Here is an 18,542-nt window from a genome sequence, read left to right as displayed (position 1 = left end):
ACTTTGGGAAATGGATCATGTAGAAAACAAAATGCCTTTTTTGACGGCTTAAGGTTTTAAATATTCCAGTATGTTATCACCTGTCAGTGGTCTACTAAATACACAGCCAAGAGGCTGATATTACACCATTGCCACCCACAACCTCTGATGAGTCAGTAGGAACCTGTTTCAGTATATTTTTCAGCTACCCCGAAAGGACCCTCCTCACTTCTTACAATATAACCCCCAGAGCTAAGCACAAACAAGAAAATAAAACCATTCATGAGCATACTGACCAACCATACCTGACCGCTATTATCATTCTGATGTAATAAGGAGTGACCGCTGGCCAGTACTCTTTGCTTAAAGACACCCTTCCTTTCCCTTCTCCTCCTCCCATTGACTCAGCCCCTGCACATTCTGGTGCTGGGGTATCCTGACAGCCCATCAGCATGCTAAGAAATACCTTCCTAACGAAGCTAAGGACAGCAGGTTCTAACCAAAAGTTCCTGTGGCGCTCCAGTTAGAGGCTCAATACTCAGCACAGGTGTGGCCTGCCAGACCCACCACTGGCCAGCTGTGCTGGGGCCACCTGCGGGCAGCATTGGGTGCCTCCTGCAACCACACTTACTGTGCCTGGCATGTGACTTCTCTCATTCCTCCCATTCTGAGAGCTGCCATTTTTGAGCTTCTTCTTCTTCTTGGCTGTCTCTTTGTGTTCTTTCTGCTTGTTCTGCACTTCAATCAGAGCAGAAATAAAGCTGTTTTCCACTTCCTTCTCAAACTCCAGTTCATCTCTCAGGGCCAGCTGCTGCACCAGCTCTTCAGAGTACTCCTTAATGGCTGTCTCGATTTCCTCCAGCAGTTCATTTAGCTCAGACACCGACAGCCTTTTCACTTCTGTGGCCAGAAACAAAGTACAGGAGCACTAAGACACAACTGTTTCAAGGCAGCATAATGGGTGTTTTACACCAAAGAGCAAATCAAAGTCTATGCAATGACACTGACTAGGATCTTCTCAGAAACTAATTTCTGAGCAGAGGTGAGCAGGTGAAGTCACTCAGCTGAGATGAAAACTCAACTATTTGTTATGTGTATAAATCAAGCATCCCACGAATAGTACTACAGCTGAGACTGAAATGAAGCTGGTATAAAGAAAAATAAAACACAAAAGCAGGAAAGGAGGGTACAGAAAATGTCTACTGGCGTGAAGAGGAAGCAACCAGCAGGGTTCTGGGAGAAGAGTTGGTCTGAAAGGATCAAACTAAATGTTTGTTTACTCCAATACGCTCTCTCGTGAAGCTGGCTGAAGATGAGGAAGATGAAAGGGACAGACCACAGAAGTCACTGCAGCTCTCCCCCAGCATTCCAAAGCATGGGAAAGCCAGGGACACTGCTGAAGTCCTAATGTCTGAACCTCACAATGAGACTGGATGAGCTGGAGGAAGGATTTAGAAAGGTCACCAAGTGAAAATGAGTTTCTTATATTGACTTTAATCCAATGTAACCTCTATTCTTACAGAAAGAAAGGAGAGGACAAAGATGACCTCACGAAAACCCAGGTGGGATATAGCTGTCCCCATCTGCAAGGCAAGTTCGATTTTAGCACCTAGCCTACAGAGCTGTGAGAAGGTAAATTTTACTGTCTAAGCCACCAGGTCCAAGGTATTGTTTGTTATGGGAGTGCTAACTAACTAATACATACTTTCTATATCTTATCATATATCAGGACTGGGTTTTGAATTCAAGACTCTAGCAATGCTAAGGGCTTATCTTCAGAGTTGTGGCCAAAACACAGAGGAAAAAGAAAAAAAAGGTTGTGTGTCAGAGAACCTTCCAAGGTTAAAAAGAAGCCATATAAAAACCAATGGTGTGAGGCAGCTCAGCCTGCAACCTCTGGTCAGGCCATAAATACGAACCCAGATCAGAGCGGGGTCTTTTCCAGCAGTGGAGCAGGCATGGCAATAGTCACAGATGCATCAGCTGCCAGTCCCAGGCCACTCTAACGCTGGGGAGGCTACTCATGACAACCAACCACACAGTATTTACAGCTCAGGGTTGTATACAAACACAGATCCAATTCTAAAAAAATTTCACTTCCTAAAATTCTTCAAAGCTACATCAAAGACAACTATTTGTAAACATAGGCACTATTTCAATAAATACATACTATCTTGCTTTTTACGGGTTAAACTATCTCTCCCAAAAATGCCTGCTAAAGTCTTAACACGCAGCACTACAAAATGCAGCAGCATTTTAAACCTTTACAGAGATAGTTAAGTTAAAATGAGGTACAAGGCTGGTGCTCTGTCCAATGTCACCTATGTCTGGCAAGAGGATGAAATGTGACACAGATATGTAGAGAAGAAAGGCCAGGGAAAGGGTGACACCCACAGGCAGGGGAGGCGGCCTCAGGAGGAAGAAACCCTTAACCTTGGACCTGAGGCCTGCCAGAACAATCAGGAAATAAATTCAGACTGTTGAAGCTACTGGTCTGCAGAAAACTCTCCCAATAGGAAACTAAACCAGAACAGAGCCCCGAACCAAAGTACGCGTACAGAACTGTACGGCCAGAGGAGCCAAGGAAATGGAAGCTTTCGGGGGGTGATGACATTATGTGCTGGATTTAGGCACAGACACTGATGTAAGGAGTCTCTTACTCTCTTCATAGCTGTTCATGCTGGACCTCCTAAGAGTCTGAATCTCCTGGGAGAGCATGGAGAGCCGGTCTGACTGCGTGGGGGTCTCATCATCTTCGGGGTCTGGTGATTCCTGCATCATTTCTTCAATTTCTTCAATAACCTTCCAAAACATATATACTGCTGTTAATTGAGTAGATTAAAGGAGAAACGCCCTGAATGTGCCACAGTGTTCATGTGACTACACGAGGCAAGGTGTGTTAAGTCCTTATTATGCAGGAAGCACATGTAAACATGGACACAGCTTATCAAAAGGAATTGACCATATGTCTATCACAATTCAGCAGACCCTGGCACATCTTGACATGTTTAAAAAAAATGGTGCCATTTTTTTATGACTACATCATAAAGTTATAGTTAAAAGGTGGTAAAAAAAAAAAAAGGGAAATATACTATATACCATATGCATGTGTGTGCTCAACATAAATATAATTTACATTAACCAAACCTTTGACATAAGACTTACAAAATATAATATGCATAAAAAACATTCATATATAAAGCAGAAAGTTAGCTCTCCAGCAGCAAAAGAATTTCATTTATTAATTCAGTGAAAGACAAAGGGGTATTTTAAGTTACAGAAAACAGAATCAGACAGAAAAAAAATTCTAAGGATGATTCCTGAAATACGTGTGCATTTAAACCATGACCTACTGCATACACAGTATAACTCAAGCCTTATCGCTGTGTCCTGTCTGGTTCCAGATTTTAAGAGTAAAAAAGAAAGTAGAAACTTTAAAGCAGAAAGGTACTTGATACTTTAAAGGGGGGGGGGGGGAGGCCATTTAAGCATTATGAAAAAAATTTAAAAATACAATTCAATGAAGATATAAAAAAACCATGAGCACATTTGACAGTACCTACGAATCTAAAAACAGGTAGCCCTTCAACTGGGGAAAAGTGAGTCAATCCAGGAGTGTCTATGCTAAGTAGGAAGGAAGCCTTCCCAAACAGAGATTGTCAACAGTACAGTGAGCTACTCCAGGAGGTTAGAGGATGTGTTTCTGTAAGTCTAAAAGACAGAAGCAATGTGGTATCAGGCAGATTTCTAGAGGACTGAGATTGCTCAGGGTCACACCTCTTTCTGGCTTATCATGCCTTCCACAAATAGAACTACCTTTCTCCTTAGCACCACAGTTTTTTCCAAGCCTAGAACAATCCAACCACAAAGGTACCCAGGGAACATCAGAAGGACATTCTTCCCACGTACTGACCTTGCCTTAACATATCTCCTTACTGACCTTCTCTTCCCTGCCTAAAAATAAAATGTGACAGAATTCGCAGCCCACGTAGCCACGGAACATTTTATTTCAGGAAGTTCTGCCGTCACACTTTGACAACACCACAGAGGTGGGAGGGGTATTCAGAAAATGACAGGGCTGACTCGACTGGTTTCAGATGAATACAGCGTTGACATTACCGCAGGGCTCCTCAGGTACAATGCTTGCTTCTTTCTCCAGTGTGTAACAGACACTTCTACTATTTGTTAAGGATCCCTACTCAGGGCTTTACAAAACCAGGCCTGGTGGGCACGGCAGCTCATGCCTTTGATTTGAATGCTCAGGAGGCAGAGGCACGTGGGTCTCTGGAGTCTGAGGCTACCTTGGTCTACAATGGGAGTTCCAGGACAGCCGGGGTATACAGTAAGACCTTGCCTCAAAACAAACAAAAATACTAACTCAAATTTAGTCCAGTTCACTGATGTTTGGATAACCTTGTAAAAAGTAGAAACTTCTTGAGTTGTTTTAAATTTTTCGTTCAAACAATAACCCTCCATTAGTAACTTGTAATAATCACATGATGCCTAACCTGGAAATCTTCCTAATCCACAAAATATCATCTTCCTTGAACAGCATATACCTTGTTTTACCTCCCCATTGACGACTCGATGGCAAGCTGGCGTTAAGCACACCATCTAGAGGAAACGAGGCATTCTGACAGGCATGGCTTGCTGCCACAGTAGACACAGCTCTCGGTCCCAGGCTCTGCTTCACATCCCTACCTGGTCTGCAGTGAAGAGGGGCTCCTCGTTGACACAGGAGACGATGATCGAATGCATATCCAACTGCTCCCTCAGCTCCTCCTCATCTGAGGTATCAAAGATCAAGCTATCACTCATCTAAAAACAAAAAAGCACCCTCATTTAAAATTAAGTCCTTTTGATAGAAATGACAGTTCTGGGCCAAAGTGGAAAGTGCGTGCAGTAGTGCTATTCCTTCCAAAGGAGGAGTCAGTAGGCCCCTGCACCATGCCACACAGCAAGTTACACTCTTCCTCCAGCAGCTGTAGGTACAGTGCAGGGCAAACTGTAAAACGACAAGGTGCTGCAGGCACCTCTGCGGTCTAACAGGGACATAGAGCTATTTTCCCAGAGGAAGCGGCGACAACAGCAATATGAAAATGATGCTTGTATAGAGGAAAAGAATACAATATTTATCAGCAAACTATAAGGCACTGGAGTGAATAAAAGGTAGCAACAAATTCATGGTTAACAAACTGGCATGTGTTAAAAATGCTACAAAGCTCTCTACAGACTACTTTCTAGCATTCAAATACTCAGAGCGAAGGTAACCAACATCCTGTCCATGAGACACATTCAGCCCTTCCAGATGCACATCCCTCCTTCCAAAAGAGGAAAGAATATCTCTAGGTTCCTAAAACACTTCTAAGCCTAGCTATGCTGGAGAGCCTCCAATCACCTGAGCCCTACTTTCTACCATGCCCTGTGCCCAGGAGGATGACCATATGGACCAGATCAAAGGATGCCCTTGACTTAAGGCTTCCAGTTGGGTTACACATCACTGATGGACACCAGGAGACTGCAAGGTGAGAAGGAAAGTGCTGGGCGTTCATCCTGCTATCTTCCTCACTGCCAGAATGCCATTTGTCAGCTCTGGCTCTGGACCAAAGGCCACAGCACTTGTCAAACAGACTTCTCAGCTAATCTCTCTAGATTCTAGAAACTTCTCTCTCTTTTCCTTTTTATCTCAGGGCTGCTGAAGTGCTAATCTTGTTACCATGCCTGAGGGACTGCTCATCCAGAAGCTGTGGCCATGCTGGGGGACTGACCACCCAGAAGTGGTAGCCATGCTGGGGTACTCCATCATACCTAGTCAGTCTCTCTTATGGCCACCCAACAGCCCCTTTAGGAAAAATGAAAGTTGTATATCAATAGCAACTGCAAAAGCTACCTGGGGGCCTGGAGAGATGGCTCAGTTAGTTGTTAAAAAAACTGTCTGCTCTTCCAGAGGTCCTGAGTTCAAATCCCGGCAACCACATGGTGGCTCACAACCATCTATAATGTGATCTTCTGGCATGCAGGTGTACATGCAGATAGAGCACTCATATACGTAAAAATAAATAAATCTTTAAAAAAAATAAAGCTACCTGGGGAAACTCAACAAAGTCAAGGAATGATTGTCTAGCTAACTGGCCATGAATCATTCACCCATAGTCACATGACTATTTTGTTGGTGAACAGAACTAAAATTAGAATTCTATTCTCCAAGAACAATTAGTACAGCACAGAGTGAGGGGAAAGAAGGGGACAGGAAGGACTATGGAAGAAGAAAATGTGCCATTACATAGTATATCACTAAAATGATATGTTAATCAATTATTATATTATGTGAAGAGCCAAGCAACTGTAATCTAAGATTTTTAAGTAAAATATAAAAACCATTAAAACCCAAATGTTCCAAAATCAGAAGCTTTTAAGAAACAACATGATGTCACCAGGGGGAAAGTGCTCATATGACTTCAGTGTGGCAGGTTATACTCAAAACACAGGTACACCAAAAGTGCTCCTAAAATTGTCAGGATACATATATACATATATATATATATACATATGTATATATATATATATATATATATATATATATATATATAAAACAAAAATGTAATTATGTTTACACCTTGGTCCCACCTCCATCTCTTACTGTGTACCCACAAATATCCCAATTATTTTAAAAATCTAAAATCTAAAGCAAGACTTTTAGATATGGAACACGCAACCATAATATATATAATATATTCATATATTTATAATATATCATATTATAAATACATTTTATATAATATATTGTCTATTATAATATATACCTATATAATATTACATATTGTTACATAGTAATATTATATAATCTATTTTATATATTATATTATAAATCTAATAAATTTAACTAAATTATCAAGTTTTAGGCAGACATGGTAACACAGACCTATAATGCCAGCAAGAGCCTGAGGCAGGAGGATCTCCAGTCAGTTCAAAGCCAGTCTAGGCAACTTAGTAACACCCTGTCTCAAAATGAAAAGTGCACAAACGGTTAAGGATCTAGCTCACAACTCGAGTAAAGCTCTAGGTTCAAACCCCAGCACTATGGGGAGGAGAAGTTTATCTGGAAAAAACAATTTTATCTACTAGTACATAGGATATATTTAAACTTCAGAATACAGTGGAGCAGATGCAGGTCCCTGGAGCCTCCCCAGTTCCCTACACAGGAGTTTCAAAGCTTTCAGAGGAATGTCAGCCAGAATAAAGCCACTGAAGGAAAAAGGCATGGGAGGCAGCCACTGGCATGCTGATTTCCCGAGGGAGGGTGGGACAGGCCTGCTGCTTGCCAGGTCTACTGCCAGCATAGACTGCAATTCTCTGCAGACTCTCACGGATAACGGATTAACGCACCTCCTCTTTCTGTTGCTCAGAGTATCTTCGGCCAGGAAAGGTCTGGCACTGAGGACTACGCACACACACACACACTCACAGACACACATGTGCCATGAAATTTCAGAACACTGTGTACAAAAGACAAAAGAAAAAGAGCAGATAGAAGACTCAGGAACTAATGTCACTTGAATTTACAACAGCAACAACAGATGCAGAGGGAGGAAAGGGGAACATCCTCGAATCAATGTCCAGCCAAGTTAACAACTAGGTGGAAGATAAAAATAAAGACATTTTTAGACGTGCAGTTCTCAACGAATTTACCTTTCCTGCACCCACTCTCAGAGAGCTGCCCACAGGAGGAAAGGAAACAAGGAAACAAACAGAAGGTCAGAGACCATACAGGAGTAAAGGTCATTCTTGCAAGGACAGAGGAAGTAAAGTTCCCCAAGAATGTCCAGGAAGGTGAAACACTAGAACTGCCACTGCACAGCATCAAGCCCTCAGTAGAAAACACTGAGTTCTACTCAGGGCACAAACTTCGCACTCATCGTGCCCTTTTAAATTCGCACACGGCCCAGGGACATATAAAATAAGTAAACATACCAGACATCTACTGACAACAAAGCGTGAAGAAATTTAGACATGTATTTTACAGCAATTCTTTTGGTAAACATGTATTTTTCTATTTATTAAAAATAAAATAAAATTTGCAGACTAGTAAGGTAAATGTACATATTTATTTCTATATAACAAATTAAATCTTGGCTTAAAATTTGATTCCCTAAGGCCCAAAATATCTTCAACACTCTTCAGACTTAATCAAGATTTTAATTTTATAATCCTCAATGCTAAGAATGACAAATATATAGTACTAATTAGCAGAAGTTGGGTTTGGAGTCATTTCAGGGACTATTGGAAACCCTGTCCTAATCCTAAACCAAAATTGGCTGAATATTTTGATGAAACTCAAGTCAGCAACTCAAACAAGAGTTATTAAAGCCCAACTCTGACTCATGACAGCCTGAAGACACACGATAGCTGCATGGTTCAGAATGACAACAGAATATTACACCCTCAGTTTCTGTAATCAAACAACTATGTTTCTAGAAGGACAGAAAACTCTGGACGTACAGCGAAAACACTGCAATGCACATTCTACTATGACAGTCTCGAATCCGAGCTGCGGTGTTTCAGGTGGCATTAGTAAGTACTTGGTGCCATGTGTCGGGCAAAGTGCACATGCTGTATTCAGAAACAAGGCTGCAATGAAGTCACATGGCACAATGAGCGAATGATGCCAGAAACATCTTAGATATGTTCAGAAACTGGTTACTGTAGCCAGATTTCTTTTGATTCTCACACTCATGTATCTCCATTTGGGGTCGGATCCACAGCTTAAGAAGCTGGGGTCCACATGCATGGAGATAACCTAGAACCCTTGCTCAGATGTAGCCCATGGCAGCTCAGTGTCCAAGTGGGTTCCCTAGTAAGGGGAACAGGGATTGTTTCTGACATGACCTCAATGGCTGGCTCTTTGACCTCCCCCCAACCCCCATGAGGGGCAGCCTTGCCAGGCCACAAAGGAGGCCAGTGCAGCCAGTCCTGAAGAGACCTGATAAACTAGGGTCAGATGGTAGAGGAGGAGGACCTCCCCTAACAGTGGACTTAGTGAGGGGCAGGGAGGAGATAAGGGAGGGGTGGCCTTGGGAGGGAATGAGGGAGGGGGCTAGAGCTGGGATACAAAGTAACTAATATAAAAAATAAGAATTTAATAAAAAAAAAAGCTGGGGTCCAGCTGCTAGCACATTACTGAAATAAGGTTTATGACCCTTTGAGACTGACAAGTGGCATAAGTAACTATGGCACACACAAAAAATGTCAAGATGAACTTAAGCAGGAATTCTGACAGGATGACACCTGGAGGACAGGGGAAGGGGAAGTCTGTGCAGGATTTAGAGGTGGAGGGTAGAAGACAGCAAGAGAGCAACTTCATTCTGTGGGAAGATGGAGGCACAAAGTCCAAAAGAGAAAACTGAAACTGAGCCAAAATGTTATCAGCTGGAAGCAGCAGCTGAAGGTAGTGGAAGCAGCACCAGACAGCGAGGACGAAGGGCGAGAACAGCCCACATCTCAGTCTACAGTGCTCACTCCTAAATGATGACAGCTGTGTCTTTAAGGACACAATTTCAGGAGCCAGGCGGAGGGGTGGCCCACGCCTTTAATCCCAGAAGGCAGGAGAAGCTCTAAATTCAAGGCCAGCCTGATCTACAAAGGAAGTTCCAGAACATGACAGCCAGGACTACACAGAAAAACCCTGTCTAGAAAAACCAAAAACCAAAATATATATATTTGTGTATTGTACATATAAAGATATATTTATATATACAATCTATTAATACAATACAATGTATAAATATATACATTTATATATACACACACCATTATTTTAGTAAGAAGATGGTAGATTCCAAGGCCACAGACACAAAGCTGAGGAAAGGGAAGGTCATAATATGATCATAAGATGACACACATGGCCTCAGAATTCTCACACTTCAAACTCACCCACCCCATCATCCTTCCTTGTTGTATCTTGAACACCAGAACTTTGTTTTATTTTTCTTCTCTGGCTTATAAATGAAGTTTTAATTTTAAAATTACTGTTAAGGAATACATTATCATATTCTTGCTCTTTTCACTCTTACAGATGACAAGATGGACTAGAAAAAAGTCCCTTTTGCAGCAAACATGGCGGTGCATGCTTACATTTCCAGCACTTGGAAGGTGGAGACAGAAGGACTGGCTGTTCATGTTCATCCTCAGCTATGTGCCAAGTTCAATGCCAACCTGGGCTCTAGGAGACCTAGCAGAACTGGGAGGATGGAGAAGAGGAATAGGAAGATTCACAAGAGGTACTTCCTGCCAGTCTTGACAGAAGCATTCCATCGCACAAAGCACACTAAAGAAGAGCACTCCTTGAGAATGGTTCCAAACACTCTGGTCATGTCAACAAAGCACCACATTACTGAATTTCCATGACAACAGGAAGACCGATCCCACATCATCTTTCCAGGGAGGAGACCAGCTTCTCTCTCCCACAGAGATGAGGTGCATTAGGCTCAAAGTGCTTAGGCCTTTGAAAGCTAACCTTGGCTGACACGACTTATCAGTCAGGCTGCCATCAAGCCAAGCATTCCCTTCCCTCCTCCCATGCCCAGGTTAGACACAGAGCTGATCCTACTATCCCCCTGTGCTAAACTGCACACATAGCAGAAAGGGAAAAAAAAAGTAAGAATGTAGAATATGCCAGACTTCTAGAAATGACCCAACAAATGCAGAAATGTGTACCATAGCGGCCAATGAAAGAAAACGAATTAACTAAATCTAACTGTTGTTCTCTTGAATATTGTTTTGCTCTTAATGCAAAAAGGAAAATTATTCCCTTATTTTTGAGGGCAAAAAAAATAAAATAAAATGCCCTTTATAGGTCCAATGCTATAATTAGAATAATCTAAAGAGTGTTTCCAAAGGTAAATTTTACGTTACTCAGTCATGGAAAAAAAAACAGCACCTATATAATACCACTTTCCTAGATTAAAACCACCTAAAAAGTAACATAATTACTTTGATATAATTCTTGTCTATTTGTTCTTCAGGATCTTCATACATACTACGGTCTTTCTGGGGAGTAAAGTTCTAAGTCAAATCTATTCAACAATGAAATAGTCACATCACGATACATACTTGAGTGAATGATTGGTGTTGATTATCACCTATTTTAATCTACTAAGTCTTTCCAGATAACGCTTTTACATTCAGTATAGTATAAAATGGCAATGCTTAATAGTCACTAGCATGGCTTTAGCATTACTCTGGCATCAAAAACAGCCTCCAGAGGGAAAACAAGGACTGAAGTTATAGAAGAAGAAGAATAAGATTTATATTTTATTTAATAAAGTTAAATCAGAGTGTTTGATTACTGTGCTTCTATTTTCAAACTATGAAATGAACTGTTTTATGCTACTTTTTTTAAATGTAATAAAAAATATACTCATGGATCCTTTAATACAAAAAAAATCAAGGCAAATATTCCATCATGATCTCAGACTTTACAGTATCAGCTATAAAGCAATTCACTCATTTATTTACTCCACAGATGGACAACATTGCACTCACTAAGTGCCAGACATAGAGACAGTTACTAGGAACTCACAACCTAATGACAGACCTGATCAGAAATATGATTAACAAGGAAGCACAATGATGATCTGAAAGACATAAGCACACTATGGGAACTAAATCCCATGTGACATCATGGCTAGACTCTGCTACACAGGAAACAAATCTTGCAAAGATTCACATTTCCACAAGAGTGTGCTTGTCCCTGCAAGGATTTAGGCAGCAGTGAAGGAACCCTCTGCCAGTGATGCTGTCGGTGGGGAGTCTCCCATCTGAGAAGCTGGATTAGGTGTCCTTTAAGGAGCCTGTCACCTCTAAAATTGTACAATTGCATGAGATCAGCAGAGGCTAAAACAGTTATAAGAAGCCTCGATGAGGGAGGGGAACTTGGACAAAGCCCAGAACAGCAGCTAGGCTCTAAATAAACAGAATTTGGAACAAAAGCTATTTAGCTCTGGTCCTGTGTAGTAAATATGTGTCAGGTCAATCTGCAAAGTCTAAAGGCGTTAATGACAGGAACAAACAGTGAGACTGGTTATCTACTAGAATTCTGGGAAACAGAGTCAGAACTCCATATTCCACCAGACACTGAAAGCAGTAGGCTCTTTCTTCCAAGTCACATACTTAAGAAAATCATTTCATGAGACATTACCAATACTATTTAACCTACTGACAGCCCATAGCATTACACTCCCAATGATTGCACAATTACACTTAATGAAATACTATGCCAGGGGATCTGACATGAGCTTACATTGTACTCTGCTGAAGAACTTAAACAATGTGAATCTTAAAATTAAATAATTTGGCTATGTTCCTCGAGAGCTTTAAACAGATTAAACTCTGTGACTACTTCAAATCATTCTCTTCCCTTTTCCAGTCTCTGAACCATTGCATCACTGTCCACACTTCATCTGGCACTATCAGGATAGACATGCATTAAAAATTTGAAAATCAGCAACAAGAAGGCCATTTGGGTGCTAAAGTTGAGAGCTACAAGCATGAGGACCTAAATTCAGATCCACAGCACCCACATAAAAAGCCAGGCATGGCGAGATCCAACCTATAACCCCAATGCTGGGGAGGGAGAGAGAGAAGGATGCTGGGGGGGAGGGGCCTGGCCAGCCAGCCTGGCTGACTCAGTAAGCTCCAGATTCAGTGAGGGACCTGCCCCACTATCAGCACTGGCAATGCAGCCACTCTGGTCTAGCTCCTCACTTACCCCTTTCTCTGAGAGGTTCAGAGTCAGCAAATGCAAGGTCCTCGTATGAGAGGACTTCCAGTCCACAGGCATGACATTCCCATAATTATCTGTCAGGGCATTCCAAATCCTTAAACAGAAGAAAACAGCAATCAGTGGAAGTCAACACTTAACACTCCACAATCCACTAGTATAGTAAAAGGACCAGAATGAAATAAAATAAAATAAAAAATAAAATTCTTTCTTAGGAAAAAGTATCAACAAATGCAGAGTTATGAAAAATCATATAACTGAACTGACAAAGATATCTTGCTTGTGAAATATAAAAGAAAAAAAGGAAGGAAGGAAGGAAGGAAGGAAGGAAGGAAGGAAGGAAGGAAGGAAGGACAAACTCTCCTAAAGGCAGTCACTAATACTTCCATTGTAATATGTGCAGAGAACTGTTCAAAGAAGTTTATAGGGCACACATAGGAGAATGACAGAGCACTCAGACATACACACAGTAATTAACTAAATGAAAAAATAACAAAAACAAAAAACCAAGCAGTGTAGATAAGTACAGGTGTGTGTATGTGTGTGTATGTATGTGTGTGGTGTATGATGTATGAATGTGTACAGCTTTATTTAGTCCTCAAAAACAACATTAGAAGCAGAAGCCTTTACTATCCTCATTTTGCAAGTGAGGAGCCAAGAAACACAGAAAAATCTCAGGACTGTCTCCAGAAACACAGACAAAGTGAACACACTGCTTCATAAAGAGATGCAGTACTTTCTGGAGAAAGATTCAGTCTCCAAGTGAGAGCAAGATTTAGTGTGTGATTTGAAATGTAACAGGATAAGGACAGGCTGATGAAAGGGTAAGGAGTGAGGAAATCACATAAGTGCAGACAGGTTATACAGTCAATGCATTACCCACTTTCTTATCAAACAGCATCTGGGGTGGGGGCTAGGGGGTCAAGGGGGGACATTTGACTCAAGACTCAGTAAACAGACTCACACCTATTTTCTTTTAAATAAAGAGCCAGTCTCTGGCCAAGTTCCTTAACCTGCTGTGGTATCAGCTGCCCTGCTCCAAAATGAAGCAGGCACCTCCTCCAGCTCCATCATTCTAAGCATTAACTCAAACAAACTCTACTGAGAAAAATGACAAACCACACTGCACAAAGACAGCAAACTCCAGATCAAAATGCAGGTTTTGGTGACAAAAATAATAATCAACATAGTAAAACATGTTGTTTTATGGGGAAAAGGAAGAAGAAGCAGGAATTCAGAGGCATCAGTAAGATGAGACTTACTTAGGGTAATGAGGTCACACATCTGAACTGCTTACTGGGAGACTAACATGCCCCATTTTTTTAGAGTTAAAATTTGCAACAAATATCTAGTTGTAAATAATGAGTCAGGAAATGTTTAGATAAGCCTTTTGTGCAAGTTTGTCAGCAATCAGGATACAGACAATTCTAGCAAGGGCAAAAAACCTAACAACGTAAGTTTAAAAACTAGAAAAGCAACATCCTTGATTTAATGGAAACGATTCTATGCTTAAGAATAGAAGCTGCCAGAATATAACATCCCAAGGGATGTGAGGCTTCCGAATCCAAATCAGCCTGAAGAAAAACATGAACCTAAAAAGCGGGGCTTATCATCCTTACACATCTCCTACCCGCAGGACTCAGAATGCCTCGCTGTTGGAGCCTGATATTCTTTAGTGTCAACGAACTAGAGCTGGAGGCATGGACAGCAACTTTCTGAGTCTGACCATCCTGGGCCACAGCTTTTAAAATACTAATAACTGAGTGAATGAAAAAATAAATGAAAAGGAAAAGAAACTTGATTGTTCCTAGGTGTGGTGGAAGAGAAGATTCATTGTAGATATATGGAGAGCAAGGCCTGAGGAAGAGATGAGATAAGGACATCTGGGGGACTCAGAGTGGTCAGGTCCCTGAGCTGGGCCATGTGAGGGGGGAAAGGGGAACCAGCTGTAACAGCCAGGGAGGCCGTCCAAAGGTACAGAGACAGCAGGCAACCAAAATGCTTTGATTATATAGGAAAGAACAGCCCAGCCCCCAGAACTCTCCTCTGTGCTGCAGAGTTCAGGGTAAGGGGCGAGGTATGCCAGCCAGGAGGGCCCTGTAACGGACAGAAGAACATAGGGAAAACCTGGCAGCCAGTGCCCACTTTGGTATGTTAATGGGCACCTCAGCCATTTATCCCAACTTTGAAACCTAACACTGACTCTATACCTAACTCTGGCCAAGGTCACAGACTATTCTAATAGCTTAGGAGTCCCAGATTTGGAGGAGTTGTTTCGTCTGCTAGTCACATCCTTCTTAAAAGAGGCTAGAAGACCAAGCTGGTAGCGTCTCTCTCGGGGAAGGAGTGAGTAGCTGTGGGTTCTAGCTTCCAAGAAAACAGAGGACAATAAACAAGCCTCTCTCTCTCCGCCAAGTTCAGAACAATTGTAGCTGAAGGGCGGAAGGCCAACTAAGATTTCCTGCATTCTCTAGTCAAGACATCTGAGCCGTCTTCATCTTTATCATAAAATATTACGACCCATCATAAATAGCTGCCAGGAGCTCCCTCCCAGGGTCAAAGTCCTAAGGACAGCGGTTCCAGCGGACATTCTCTTGGAGCCCTCAGCAAACAAATATAATCCATATTGACAGAAACTAAAACCAAAGCTCAAGGAAGTTAAGTAAAGGATAGGAGTCACAGCAGCATGTGGGCAAAGAGGTTTTCTAACAGCAGAAAGGGGGTGGAGCTGACCCTACAAAGCAAATGAATGTAAGAGAGGAGAGAAGTGAGCTCTGGCTCACATTTTTTTTACATATTCCCAAATCGGGAGATATGCATTATCACAAACACACCACCTACTGAACCATAGCAAGAGCAACGTGGGCTGAAGATGAACAGCAAATGCTCAAATGCTTGCCTAGCATACATGAGCCCTGGGGTCAAACCCCAGCACCACAGAAAACTGGGTGTGTTAATACACACCTGTGATCTCATCACTCAAGAGGCAGAAAGAGTTTTGTGGTCATCCTTATCTACAAAATGAGTTGAGGTCAGTCTGGGCTACATATGCCTCTATCTCCAAATGGAGGGAAAAGGGTAACAAAATAAAACGAAGTTTAGTGCCTTATGCATGCCTTATGCATGTAATTCTAGCACTTGGACAGCAGCAGGAAGAACAGGAGTTCAAGGTCAGCCTGAGCTGCATAGCAAGTTCAAGGCCAGCTTGGGCTACAAATGACAAAACAGGAAAAGCAACAGAACTGTTTAGATTTTACAGCCACCTAAGTTAGAAACACATGCTAAAATAAACTTCCCAGAATGTCCAGCTGAAACAAAAATAGGTCTTCTAAGAATCTTGGTACAAGCTACGCTCATCTGTTTTAAATAAGTTACACATAAATACAAATTTAAAGTCCAAAATATGCAGTAAGTCTGAATAATTAGAGTGTATAAATCTGCACATACATGAAGCTATCTTCTCTCTGGGAAATCCCACAAAAGTCACCTTTTGTTATGCACTACACGCCTACCTCTGCATTTAAAATCCAATCATAAACTTTCCGCTCCTCAGCCCTTGGGCAAAAGAAACAATAAAAAGGAATGATCGTGGAACACAGCTATCCATCCATGTTTACACATGCCCTCCCTTTTTCTTGATAAATCTCCTAATTCCTTGAGAAATTAGAACTCTCTTTTATGACAAGAATCTCATCATCGTTCAAGAATTTCTCACTTCATGGAGAAAGCAACCCGCAAGCTGATGGCGGTCTGGAAGTTAGGTAGTGTCTTGGTGGGTAAAGCCGCCTGCCACCAAGACCAATGACCCTGGGGATCCTTGTGGTGGGTAAAGAAAACCATCACCCATCTCACACAAGTAGTCCTCTGACTTCCAAGGATGTGCCCCAGCACCTGACAGGCTTGCTACTCCTGCCCACACTCACACAAGTACTAAGATAAAACTAAAATTATTAAAATGTATTTTTTTAAATTGCCCCCACTAATTCTCTCCACCTCTCCAATGCTTTGTAAACCCATCACCTTCTGAGAGGACTCAGTTCACTCAAGGCCTCTCTAGGGCCTCCTCACTCCCAGCAAACAAAACACTCTGGCTTGCTGGCTCGCAGCTATCCTTTCAGCTATGCTTTGAGGCAAAGCCATGGTACGTAATTACAACGTTCATTGAAACAAGCAATAATTGGGTTTAAAGGTGTTTGAATCAACCCCTGTGAATGTCCTCACTGAAACTAACCACACAGAAGATTCTGTAGCCATCGCTGCTGTGCTCTAGTCTTCTGGAGACACTATTAGATCCCTGCCCTTGGTAACTGGCCCACTTCACTTTTTTGGCCTCTGTGGCAGTTTGCTCTTGTGGGCCCAAGAGACTTCTGTGATTTCAATGGTACTTCACACCTCTACAGTTTTGCACTATATGTTTGCTATATGTTATATATATATTGCACTATATGTTAGCTATATGTTACAATCTCTACCTAACTCCCGGAACACCATCAGGATTCAACTGACGACTTGCTTTCTCTATAAAGTCTTCATTCGGACATCCGCTTTGAAACCTTCCATATCTGGTACAAATATCTATCAAAGCACTCACCACACTCATAAAACATGTGTTTAACAAACCCATGTCCCCTCCCACTTTCTGTTTCACTTTAGAGGAGCAATGGCCAGATCCAAGCCCTTGACAGGGGCTTTAACAGGATCGAGTTGAATGAATGAATGAGCCACACGTGCCCCAGGAGGCAGGGTCTACCCGGGAAGCACACAAGGGTCTGCAGGAGGGAGGGTTCAAGGGAAGGCAGGGCGGCGGGCTTTTAAACTCCAGCGGGCCAGGCCGGCAGCCCCGGGGCGGGGCTAGGAGCGGCCGAGGTGGAAGGAGGGCGCGGGGCGGGGCCTGCGCGGACTCCCGGCTGCGGCGGGGGCAGGGCGAGGTGGGGGCCGCTCCCGCCCGGCCGCCCGCCCCCGGGCCCGCACTCACTCGTCGCCTTGCAGGAGGCTGCGCTCAGTGATGGGCCGCACGGCCGCCCGCGGGGGCTCGGCGTCCGACGAGGGGCGGAAGCACAGGCTCAGCTTCTCCTCCAGGCTGCAGGCCAGCGCCGGGAAGCTGTCGCCGCCCGCGGGGGCCCCCGCTCCAGCCTCCGGGCTCGCGTTACAGTTCTCCTGGTCCTGGACGCCCCGGGCCGGCTCCTGGAACTCATAGAAATCCTGCCAGTCCCCGTCCGCCGCCATCGCGCCCGCTGTCGGCACGCGCCCCGCCCCGGCCGGGCGGCCACGCCCCGTCGCGGCCAGGCCACGCCCCTCGGCGCCGCCCCCTCGAGGCCACGGCCCCTGTCCCGGGTGAGCGAGTCCCAAGCTGCCCTCAGACTGACTCTTCACTTCCTGAGTCTTCTGGAGCTGACCAGGGAAAGGAAGACCTTAACTGAGTTAAGTCACTTCCTATGTTCTTGCTCGTTTAGAAATAACTTCCTTCCTCAGCGTCCTTGTCTAAAAGTGGTGAAAAGGAAGACTTCTTTAAACCTAGTGTCAAATTTTTGCCTCGTGGAAACGTTCATAACATTCCATCTAGATTGACAAGACTTACTGGAAAGTGTTTACGTGGTACCGAAATTCATTCCACAAATAGATCTCTCCCACGTGCAAAGCACATGCCAGCTGAATAATTATGTGAGTGGATGTGCTCAAAGTACTTAGAAAATGGCTCAATGGTAAATACCCACCTACTTGCTATACATGGACACACACTTATTACTGTAGCTGAAGTCTTAAGGCTAAGTGGAAATGAAATCGT

At 43.0% G+C, this 18,542-nt stretch overlaps 1 protein-coding gene across 3 annotated transcripts in view; it reads right to left on the bottom strand.

The window, feature by feature from the left end:
* Fez2 (fasciculation and elongation protein zeta 2) overlaps window positions 1-18,054 on the bottom strand; it is a 39,022-nt gene extending 20,968 nt beyond the window's left edge. Inside the window, exons 1-5 of one of the 3 annotated variants that reach the window (XR_009584563.1) lie at window positions 17,733-18,031; window positions 12,746-12,854; window positions 4,681-4,797; window positions 2,640-2,781; window positions 611-879 (exon numbers count right to left, since the gene is read on the bottom strand). Coding sequence is in view for 2 of the 3 variants with exons in the window: in XM_021655029.2 (XP_021510704.1) it covers window positions 611-879; window positions 2,640-2,781; window positions 4,681-4,797; window positions 12,746-12,854; window positions 17,733-17,983 (888 nt within the window). In the remaining variant the exon portion in view is untranslated. Of the gene's footprint in view, window positions 1-610; window positions 880-2,639; window positions 2,782-4,680; window positions 4,798-12,745; window positions 12,855-17,732 lie in introns of all 3 variants that reach the window. The other 2 variants (XM_021655029.2, XM_021655030.2) reach the window with 2 other exon arrangements.
* Window positions 18,055-18,542: the final 488 nt, after the last annotated feature.

This window comes from Meriones unguiculatus, chromosome 1, assembly GCF_030254825.1.
Source record: "Meriones unguiculatus strain TT.TT164.6M chromosome 1, Bangor_MerUng_6.1, whole genome shotgun sequence".
Lineage (NCBI taxonomy): Eukaryota > Metazoa > Chordata > Mammalia > Rodentia > Muridae > Meriones > Meriones unguiculatus.
This window is presented reverse-complemented; position numbering and strand designations above follow the sequence as displayed.